General features: G+C 42.4%; 1 protein-coding gene across 1 annotated transcript; it reads right to left on the minus strand.

The window, feature by feature from the left end:
- Window positions 1-1,445: 1,445 nt before the first annotated feature.
- Window positions 1,446-10,765, minus strand: xk (X-linked Kx blood group (McLeod syndrome)). The gene is made up of 3 exons (XM_053616441.1): window positions 9,277-10,765; window positions 6,452-6,714; window positions 1,446-2,284 (listed from the first exon to the last, which is right to left on the minus strand). Exons 1-3 carry the CDS (start codon window positions 9,711-9,713, stop codon window positions 1,476-1,478), a joined length of 1,509 nt encoding a protein of 502 aa, XP_053472416.1. The 5' UTR covers window positions 9,714-10,765; the 3' UTR covers window positions 1,446-1,475.
- Window positions 10,766-11,391: the final 626 nt, after the last annotated feature.

Genomic DNA, 11,391 nt, shown 5'->3' on the forward strand with positions numbered 1-11,391 from the left:
TGTGTGTGTGTGTGTGTGTCATCTGATGTGTATCAGTGTAACACTTGAGAATAATTAAGAGATAGAAACAGATAAAAAAAAAAACTGCAGTTGTTCTTCATTGTTAATCATTTGTACAAAATATCTAATAATAACCCAAATAATGGCTTCACAGAGACACCTACACTCTGTGTTTCTATGGAGACAAAGACACACAAAGTTCTCTGGTCTTTACATTTTTTTTATTCTTGTTATTGTCTCAGACTCCACGTACAGAAGAAAGCTGTAACAAGCAGTCGCTCGTAGATCACATTTTAAAACGACTTTGCCCAGCTGAAAAGTTACCTTCATTTACCCAAACACCAGAGGGCGCCAAAAGCTTAAATACAATCATCCTGCCTGCGTAAAGCCATTTAATTTTCCTCTACAGTGTGCAAACGTGGTCCCTTTCCATTTGTAAAGCAAGAGAACCGCAAAATATACGTGCGGATAATTAAACAGTTAAATAACGGAGTAAATCATACATTAAAAAAAAAAAGAAAAAGAAAAAAGAAATAGAACACACAGACCTCTTAAAGTATCTTCCCAAAATCTTCCCTTTATAATTCAAACCTGTACGATAGAAACACACCATCACAGACGTCATACACTATCCTTCTGAAAGACGGATGCTGGTAAATGATCAATAAACATAATAAGACGAGATAATCGAGGTATAAACCTGAGAAGCTTGTAAATAAAACAGAAACTCTTCAGAACACAGGGGATGAACCAATTATCAAGGACACCAAACGGCATTTCGATATGATTATAGCTTAACTAACGCCAGTGTAAGCATTTCCATTGGTGTACGCATGAATCATTTGTTTTACATACATGTGAAATCACAGTTAAAACCGTAAATGCATGTACAGTTAAAGCCAAGAAAAAGGAAACGTGGAACGCTGACTATCTGGAAATAATGTATCAGTTAAGGTGATAAAATGGTATTAATATGTGGCAGTGATGAGTGCGTGACCCTTAACTGCTTGGACTGTATCTACTGTAATTGTAAGTTGCTTGTCAAAGGAATAAATGCGCGTGGAATGTAAAGGTTGCGTTCAGGAGTCTTTTATACGTATACGCTTATATTCTATTTTTTGTTAACGTTAAACAGCAAATGCATTCAGTAATAGAACTGAAATAACCCAAGCCTCAACCATGCGGACTGGCTTGTCTTAAACAAATAAAGACTTTTCACACAATCCACATAACATACATGAAGTTATCAGTGGCTAATCAAGATTCTGGTCCATAAAGGGCACTTAAAAAAAAAAAAAATCCATCTCAGGAAAGTGTCACGATTGGCTCGTCACAGTTTGACAGCTCCATTTGTCCTCAGTTTGTGCCTGTTTCACAGTAATTCTCAGCTAAAGCATCTCAGCTGAATCCAAGTGATTTGCCACCTACGCCATTTTTCCATCTATACTGTGGCTCTTTAGCGCTTCACTAGGGACTCAGCACAGACACTGGTTGATGTCTCCGTTAGTGGTGGAAATTGGTTCATGGTCCACGGCTTGCTCGGGGTTCTCGAATGACTCTTTTCTCTGTGTGCATCCAGGTTGGGAACATGACACAGACGGCATCCTTAGTGAGCCACAGCACTCCCATAGTCCTTGCACTGGGCTGGAGGAGAACAGGTGCCTGCAGGGGTGGCAGCACTGGTAGAAGAGGAGCATGAAGAACACAGCAAGGGCGTAGCTAAGCAGCAGCAGCAGCTCCAGCACTGGTGCGTCTACTTGTCGATAAAATTCGGTGCGATGGGTGAACCAGAGAGATGTGAGTGCTATGTTCTCGACGAAGCGTATACAATAGTAAGCGGTTGCTCGCCTCCAGCCGTAATTTTTGTCAATCAGATCAGGGTCGTCAAGCTTGAGCTGCACGGCCGACCAGCAGAAAACGTTGATGCCGGCGTACAGAAAAGTGAGCATGGCGAGCGCGGTGGCCGTGCCCACGCGTGTCAGTGTCTTCTCGATGCTCTCGGGGAACGGTGAGCCGCTGCGCCAGAATTCCACCCATGGCTGCAGGAAGAAGGCGAAGAAGCTGAGCAGGACTACCGGCAGCAGCCAGGCCTTCAGCACGGAGCCGAAAAGCACAAGCACAGCGACACGTGTTGCGATCTCGAAGCTACGCCACAGCAGCACGCACACGTACGCCGCAGGATGCACTGACACTGCGTAGTCGTCGTAACGGATCTTGATGGCCAGGATGTTGCAGCGAAGCGCACCGTACACGATAGAGAGCAGAGAGATGACCATCAGGGTGCCTGAGAAAGAGAAAAAGAGAGCGTTAGAGAGATGCAGATATTTGGGAAGACAGGGAAGTGTACTCTGTGATGGACTGGCACCCTGTCCAGGGTGTACCCCGCCTTGTGCCCGATGCTCCCTGGGATAGGCTCCAGGTTCCCCGTGACCCTGAAAAGGAGTAAGCGGTAGAAGATGGATGGATGGATGGAAGTGTACTGTATATCATGAGGCAGAAAGAACGAAAGAGTTGGTGGAATGAAAAGGAATTTGAATAAATATGAATAAATCTGGGAAATATCTCTACTCTGTTTCCTCATCCAGCTCCAGGTGTAAGTTTTTCGCTAATCGTTCCTCACGACTTCTCTGAGTTTTCCCTGAGGAGATGTTTATTGAACATTTACGGAAGGAGTCTCCCGCGTCAGTGCTTTGTAACACTCGGGTTTTCTGCCATGGAAAAGTCTTTGGGAGGCTGGTGAGGGGATGACATTCCACTATATGAGATGTGAAGAATGTATGAAATATATATTTCATTTAAAAAAAATTATATATATATATATATATATATATATATATATATATATATATATATATAAAAATGTTATGTAATAATTTGAATAATTCCTGTGGAATAAGAAAAAAAAGATAAAACACTTAAGCGTAAGATGTTAGAAAATAATCACCCAGTGGGTGACACTGCATAGTTGATTATCTTCCTATAACAGCACACGGGTTTGTTGTTTATTTATATACATGAGAGACGGGAAAACGTCTCATGCATGCATTTGTTGAATCGTTTAAGGAATTATAGTCACGCCCCTTGTTTTTCCGAGGTCCCCAGTGACTGGTACTAACTCTAGTCAGGTCTCTAGTCTTTCCTAGTTTTAATCTCAGTTCAATAACTGATATACTTGACATGGACTTTAACTATGATTTGTCTACCATATCTTAAACATCAGCTCTGAAATGACATCCACCTGCTTGTAGCGCTCATGTAATGCAATCCACCAAGAGCAAGTGGAAACACAGTGCCATGCTGAGATCATTAGTTAGATGCAGTGGCAGCTTCAGTTATTTGCCACATTTAGGCCTGTGCTAGTAATCAATACATCATGCTCTCCTGCTGCCTCTGCTGCTTCTTAATATATGTCTTATTCCGCTACATTAATCCCTCATGACTTACCGCTTTTGCTGAGTTAGGATGAGGTTCCTTGGGGCTGGCAATGAATTTCTCTGCCAGTGCAACCTATATATTACGCATATGGTTACAACACCATCTCCTGACTTTACCACCTATCAACAGGGTAGTGGAGCAGCACGTCCTCAGACCCCTTAGCCTGCTGTCCAGGCTTGAGCCAACAGGGGAAGCCACTGAAGCTCCCCCAATCCGCAGCTGGAGTCTCTGCCAACCTCCAAGTCCAAAATCCCTCGTATCCTTCCTGAAGTCCCTCAACAGTGTCCCTCTGAGGAACACTCTCCTCTGTACTAATCAAAGAGCCTGATTTCAGTACAGAATCCTGGGAATACCTTCAAATTCACTACAGAGGTCAAACCCCTGTTATAAAGGATATCATTCCCTGTCCCTAATTCTGGTCAGTCCCAAGCACTGCTGACTCTCTATTTCTGTTCCAGTTTCTTAACTAGTCACAGTTCTTGATCTAGTTCCTGCTCCTTCCTCAGTACCTGATGTGCACTATATAATTTCCTGCTGCATTAGTCCTGGAATCGCTCAACCACACAACCAGATCCGCAACAACCCCGCAAACATATGGCCTTCGGTGAATTCCTCTCCACATCACTAATCCTTACCTACTGCATTATTGGCCAAGAGTTCCCAAATGATATGCCACATGCAGTGATCCTCCATCTGGAGGAAGGTTTATATTCCTGCATGCTCATTTGAGGCCCTGTTACATAGCGCTGGGTCAGCAAATCACCGCTCGGCAGAAAATACAACAAACTGTGTAGGTACTGGTATGAAATAGAGTATGAGGTGCAAACATTTGCTATACACATGATCTTAAGGAACTGAATATTGCTTTCTTTTCATTGTAACAGAGTAAATTTGACAATAATATTTCAAGAAGTGGTACAAGATGCACATTCTGGGCTAGTCTTTAGAGCTAGTATTCTGATTAGGTGTAAATAATTCTGTTTCGGTTCTATCACTGATACTATTGTAAAACAGTGCGACCATACATCCATTTTCTCTACCGCTTATCCTACAGGGTCGCGGGGAACCTGGAGCGTATCCCAGGGACAAGGTGGCGTACACCCTGGCGGGGTGCCAATCCATCACACACACATTCATACATTACGGACACTCTGGACACGCCAATCTCATGCCAATACATTCTATAAATGTGCTAATACTACATGCTCAAATAGGGTTTCTACATGATATACAGTTTCTACATGAAGTCTGTTGTGTTGAACTTCTCCACTGTTCACTGATGAATAACGCTATAATAACGATTGTAGTCCTAGCCATCATAGCATAACTGTTCACATGAATTGAGGTCCAAAGCATCTTTATGCTTTTTAAGTGGTACCGTCCTGCTATTAATGTAAACAAACATTACAATATACATCCATCCATCTTCTATACCGCTCATCCTTTTCAGGGACACGGGGGAACCTGGAGCCTATCCCAGGGAGCATCGGGTACAAGGCGGGGTACACCCTGGACAGGGTGCCAATACATTACAATATGTGGGTTATAAATAACAAGGACAGTAAGCTCCTGCCAACCCTGTTTCCAGTTCCCAGCGTGTAGTGTACTATGCAATTAATGGTGCCTCGGCTCTAGCGTGCTCTCTCCGAGAATAGAGCGCGATTTTAATAGAATCTGTAAGAAGCTCAGGCTCAATTACAACATACAAAGTGAGATTAAGTGCCCACATGACAGCGTTTATAACAAGCAGCTGAAGCAGGAACGATATATTTACCATTTGTTCTTTTAGTTTATTATCTCAGTTTTGATTCGCATCGTTTGATTTTCTCGTTCTGTAAACAGTATCCAAGTAGTGCTTTTTCTCTTTTACGGTCTCGTTGTTGCTCCAGACTATTGCTTATGCTGTCCTTATGTCATGTTATCTTTGTGTCTATGCACTGCCTCGTGTGTGTGTGTGTGTGTGTGTGTGTTTTAGTTCATAATTCTACCGTTATTCCTTTCTGAAGCTGCTTTGAGATTTTTAACTGGTGAAATGTGCTATATAAATAAATTACGTGTCAGCACCACCCGCATGCATGCTTTTGGCTTTTCATTCATTTGAGTTGCTGGATATAAGCAGCACTTATCTCATTTATAAACAGAAGGAAACTGCCGCAACAACACTGGCTCCTTTGACCTTTATCTACATACACGTATCCTTCAAATTCCAGCGTGCATCCTCGAGATAAAGCTCAAGGAAGCGGTTCGCTTGTTGTGGCGTGAAGTGTTTCACTGCCATGTGGCAAAGCCGTAGAACGTAGCATTGACGTGGAGTTTGACACGAAAAGCAATCAGTAAACATGCGCTGCGTGTGCGTTTAGAGACCGGACTCTGAAATGATTCATTGACACTATCGAGCAACACTCGGACGATGATCTCGGCTGTGGGTTGTGTCGGTACGTTTTGCACTAGCTTAGAAAAACGCACCAGCAATATATTATAAAAAACCTGTTTTTTAATACACTCATGTCTCTAACATTTAATGCAACAAAAGAACCAACCGGTCGTAGTTCAGCAACTCAAGCTGTCCATCATGGCTTCTGTAGCAGGTCCTCTGTACATTCTGAACAATATCGACCAGACAGGAAAGTAAGGTTTGTTTAAGGTTTGAGATTTTAGAACAGGTATTCCTTCCTGCAACAATGTGTGTTCACAAATAATACCAGAAAAGGTGTGCCTTTCCTGAATCAGTTCAGGAACACACACACACACACGCACACACACACACACGCAAGTAAGACCCGGATAACCTGAAGAGACAGGATCCTAAATCAACACATCCAGTTATGAAAGAAAGTTCAAGAAGAGTGCGTGTATGTAACGCTGTAGCATAACACGTAGCATTAAAGAAATCATTTGAGTGCTGGGGCTGTCGATGAGCACATTCTCCACGAGAGTAATAACAATACAATCGGATTATAAATACCATCCAGCTCCAGCATTTCCAGCATGTGTATGTCTATGACCTTTCCCTCACCTCTCCCAATGGAAACATCTCTCTGCAGCACGCAGATGTAGAGCTGCAGTGTGAGCTGAGGGGCGGAGCCCAGAAAGGCCTGAATGACGGAGGTCCGTGCGAAGGCTGCTCGGTGAGCGACCAACTTGCCCTCGGCCTGCCCGACTTCATGTTCCACCTCCTCAGCCCGGCCACACTGAGGCATTTGTTTCTTCCTAGTGATGGTGACATACGGCTCCTCCATCTTTCCCGAGCTTCCATAGATACAAAAGGCATCCAAACACCTGAAAAGCAGCAGGATTAGGGTTAGGGATTAGGTATCACATGATCTACATTTTCATCAAACCATTCAGCCCAGGTTTCAATGGTTTTTTTTTGGGTGTTGCATAACCACGTACTCTGTTTTGCTGATCAACACTTAACTAGAAAGTTACTTCATTCGGTATATCATTAGGTACACCCTCAAATGTCATATCTTTCTGTTCATGTAAAAGCATAGATGAATAGACAACTTACAGAAATACAGTCTGTGTAAATATACAGTTATTTTTCTGATCTACAATGATGTCTTGTCAGGACGTACGCTACATGCCAATATCGGATAGATTACTTTTGATACTAGCATGTCTAGGTAAAATAAACCCGTCAAACATTGGCTAACATTCAGATGTACTAGTTATGACACTGCTATTAAGACTATTTCCGACTAGCTACATGAAATATGCAGGTCTACTGAAAATAAAAAGGTTCGAATTTAACAACCTGCACAGAATACCTTTGTATCACGCATTTCACACGGTAAATGTTTTTACGGGTCTCCGTGAAATCCTGTACGGACTGACGGACTAGCTAACATACCGAGCGATACGTAAGATATTCCGTATGTGTTGTCGGCTCTGTTCGGTAGGTAAAATTTATCCTCTGTGAGGAGTTTAGGGAAAATAAAGATCAGCTCTGAGACAGGAAGTTAGCTCGACATTCACCACACTTGTAAGCGTACTCCTCTGTCACATATTATATCGCCGATTATATGATCCAACCTGTGCGTGACACAAAGCTATGCTAGAATTAGCCTAGATTTCCCAGCGAGCACAAAATCTCCATATCTTTTCACTTTATAGGGATATATTTGCGCTCGCTGGGATACTGCGACACCACAATAGAACAGAGGAAGTGAAAAGCTTCAAACGTGCTCCGGTAATAGTCTTCGAAGCTGATCGATTAACCCCAGAGACGTGAGAAGGCAAGATTTACTGCCTTCTTCGTAGTGTGGAATTGCTGTGCAACAATTCCATTTCACTCCGAGGCGAAAACTATCCGGATGCCTTTTCAGAACTCATGAGATCTGTTATCTCGATTGAAAACGGCACCATCCCGAGGGACAGAAGACACACAGCAGTGCGCTCACATCCTGTTCATTTCCTTCTATAGTAAGAGACACGACCACAAATACACTGTCCTCGAACGATCGTTTTTATTTAAGGGCACGCTCTCTAGCAGACTAACACACTCGTCATCATACATCCTTATGCAGTGTGTTTTAAGCACAGCACATCGCATTAAATTGTGCTATTAGCAATCAATCCAGTGCTTCATTAGCACAGAGACTAGATAAATTCTGCCTGGGGGAGCGCACTTGAAAGCTCCACTGGACCGTTTCCCTGTCTAACATTTCAAATGCAAAGGGCTGCTCTTCCACTGCACAGTACAGACATGAAAACATTTGTTTTTTAAACTGACATTTTAGCCTTCGTAGTATTTTGATCACAGCATTGTGCTAAAAAAAAACCCCTACATAATGGCCTCTAAAACACCGATTAGGGGACGGTATCTGAATGATCTCTACAAGTCATTGTGAGAAAGGCTATTACAATGAACGTATTAATTATTGATGAGCTGCAGACAGCCCTGAAACACCAACCCGCGCTATCTGATTAGGACAGCACAGGCCACACGGCTGAACCCTACTGGAACAGAAGGCAATGTCAATGTATCAATTATACACACTCGATATGAGGCGGAGGAACAGCTGGACAGCTGCTGCAATATTGACTGCTTTACAGCATCCCAGTGACACACTGACACACTAGTCCTGATGTCATCAGGACACACACTTCTATTCAGTTCAGCCCTAATGAAACCCTTAACGAGACGGCATACACGGAATGAACCCTTCTGTTTGTTCTTATATACACAGTCCCCTCCAAAACTATTGGAACGGCAAGGCCGATTCGTTGTTTGCGCTATACACCGAAGACATTTTGAGAGGGGTTGAGATCAAAAGATGGATCTGAGACGAGGGAATTCGTAAACTCTCTTCTCATATTCATCGTTTTTTTTTTTTTTTTTATCTCAAACCCCAAATGTCTTCAGTCTACAGAAACAAAAACAAAATAAATAAATTGAATTTGAATGGCTTGCCATTCCAATCATTTCAGACTGGACTGTATCCAAACTATAATTTTTAAATCAGAAGAATGGGTTCTTTACAGTGACATAAAACAGAGTGTGGTATTATATAGCCTACTTTAAATTGTTATTGTCCAATAAAGAAGAGGAAAAACCCGTCTCCTGGCTGCGATCAGCATGAATAAGGAAAATAAACCAAATCTGCTTCATTATGTAAGTGTGCTCATGAGCTACATCTAATATCTGATTAATAACTCTGCAGCTATCTATAATGCGCAATATGTCTGACAGTTATCCTGCTTATTTATTATTTATTCAGCCTGATATGTTAATAAAACATTTCCTACAGTTATTGTGTAAGCCTCGCTACAGCTGGACAGCAGGAGCAGCAGACACCTCCGGGATGAATGTGTGCAGAAGGTAAGAGGTCCAGTTACCTGATGACAGGTCCAAGCTGAAGAAGATGCAGCAGAAGGATGAGCGGCCTGTCTCTGCTCAGGTCTCGGTGGATGAAGATTAGGGTGAGCTGCACCAGCACGCACGGCACCAGCGTGAAGAGCAGCGTGAAGCCCTGCCAGATCCGATCTCCTGCCGAGCGGTACGTGGAGCTCAGGTACAGCGCTGCCGTGGTTTCGGCCGTAAACAGAGACACCGACACCAGGACGGAGCTGGGCAGTCTCATCCTCTCACCCCTCACTCCGCCATCCTGATCCGCTCCTCTGCGCTGACACACACACACACACACATACACACACACACACACACACACATATACACACACACACACACACACAGAGACAGAGTGGGGTCTGGGTTGCCATGTTGTATTGTGTTTACTATTCCAATCCTCCCCCCACATGCTTATCTCACACATGCATATACAAACAGATGATATAGTCTATAAAATATTACATCTTCTCGCGACAGCAATTTCCCAGTCCTGTGTTCTAAACTCTTTAAACGCAGACTTCATACACACACAGAGAGAAGTAGCCTTTTGGTACTCACAGTATAGACTACCCAAATTATATCGTTCTCTCCTGTTCATTAGGTTCTCCCCATATTTAATATAAACCCCAAACTAAATAATATAGCTTAAGTGGAAGGTAAAATGATCAATCTGGCAACACTAATCAGGCTGAACTGAGCGCAGTTTGCTCCGTCAATAAAAACTGTGTTTTTCATTTCGGTGTTCTTAAGACTGATTCAAAAGCATTAAAAAATACATTCAAGCGTCTGGAAGATGATCTGGCAACACAGAGGTCCACGCTCATGCAGCCTTCGGTCATGTCAGCTTTCTTCCTACAGGGGGCGACATAAGAACAGGTCAGTTGTTTACTTCCACTAAGCAGCGCGCACTTGACTTCTGTTTTTCGGTTAGACCGCTCGTTTAATAGTGAAGATATTTCCAGTCATTATTTGGCGTCATGGCTCTTTAAATCAATAAACAAATATCATGCTAAAGGAGTAGATGCGATCTAATCTGGCCGAACATATCTCCGTGCCATGCTCACGGCAATGTGCACTCTTAAATGGACAAAAATGCAAAGCACTGCTTAAGCACATTTTTCTGAATCTTAAGATCCTTGTGCCATACTCGCTATAGAATAGATGTACTGTTCAAGTCTTACTGACTTTGGGCAGCTGAGACAGAAAATGACCGACCTTGAATACATCTACACTGCTGAAAAACAAAACAAAAAACAATAACAAACAAACAAACAAACAAACAAACAAAAAACCCCAATAGAAACCATCACAGAAATTCTAATGTTTTCCACTACAAATACCATTACAAACCATCAGCTAACCAAACCACTACCATTACTGGTCCTTAATGGTATCCACTAGCAGGGTTGGGAAGGTTACTTTACAAATGTATTCTGTTACAGTTATTACTTCATAAAAATGTCATCAGCAACGCAATCCACGTATCACAATATGAAAGTAATGTAATCTGATTATTTTTGGATTACTTCACGGTCACATATTTAAATAAAGTCAAGAGAAAAGCAATATGATCTAAAATACTTTTATTTAGAGCTTATTTTAGAGCTTAAAAACATGTTCAATGGGGGGCAATAAAATTGGTTTCACTCTGCCCATGTTTGACATTTTTTCCTACATTCGTTTGCATGTCCTTTGTTACGTAGCTACCTGTCTAGGGTTGGGGGGCCAGTAACAAAGTAAAGACAAAAGCTAACCCTACCTAGCTTCTTCCTCCAAAGTATTTTGGATCTAATGAAAAAAATGATTTCAAATACTTACTCTACATTGTTCGTGTTTACTTATAAGGTGCTTTGGATAAAAGCGTCTGCTAAAGGAATAAATGTAAATGAATAAATGTAAATGTACTGCACCCACTACTGTATTTTCTTCTCAATCACCGCTGATGATGTGTCAGTGAAGTGTCTTAATAAATGATCCCCAGTGGACAGCAAATCTAGGGGGCGTTTCACTCTGTGTTATCACCTGATCACCTGGTGTCACTTGCTATGGGACTCTACACTCAGGGCTAGAAAGAAGTCAGCCCTGGTCTCAACTTGAGACAT

This window comes from Ictalurus furcatus, chromosome 27 (genome assembly GCF_023375685.1).
Source record: "Ictalurus furcatus strain D&B chromosome 27, Billie_1.0, whole genome shotgun sequence".
Taxonomy (NCBI): Eukaryota; Metazoa; Chordata; class Actinopteri; order Siluriformes; family Ictaluridae; genus Ictalurus; species Ictalurus furcatus.

Bases quoted from the DNA above. Each gene is read 5' to 3' on its own strand.
- xk (XM_053616441.1), bottom strand. From the start codon at position 9,713: ATGTGTGAGATAAGCATGTGGGGGGAGGATTGGAATAGTAAACACAAT. The intron at 6,715-9,276 runs GTAACTGGACCT...GCTGCTTTTCAG, and splicing joins CAGCTTGGACCTGTCATCAG to GTGTTTGGATGCCTTTTGTA. The intron at 2,285-6,451 runs GTGAGGGAAAGG...TCTCTTTCTCAG, and splicing joins AGATGTTTCCATTGGGAGAG to GCACCCTGATGGTCATCTCT.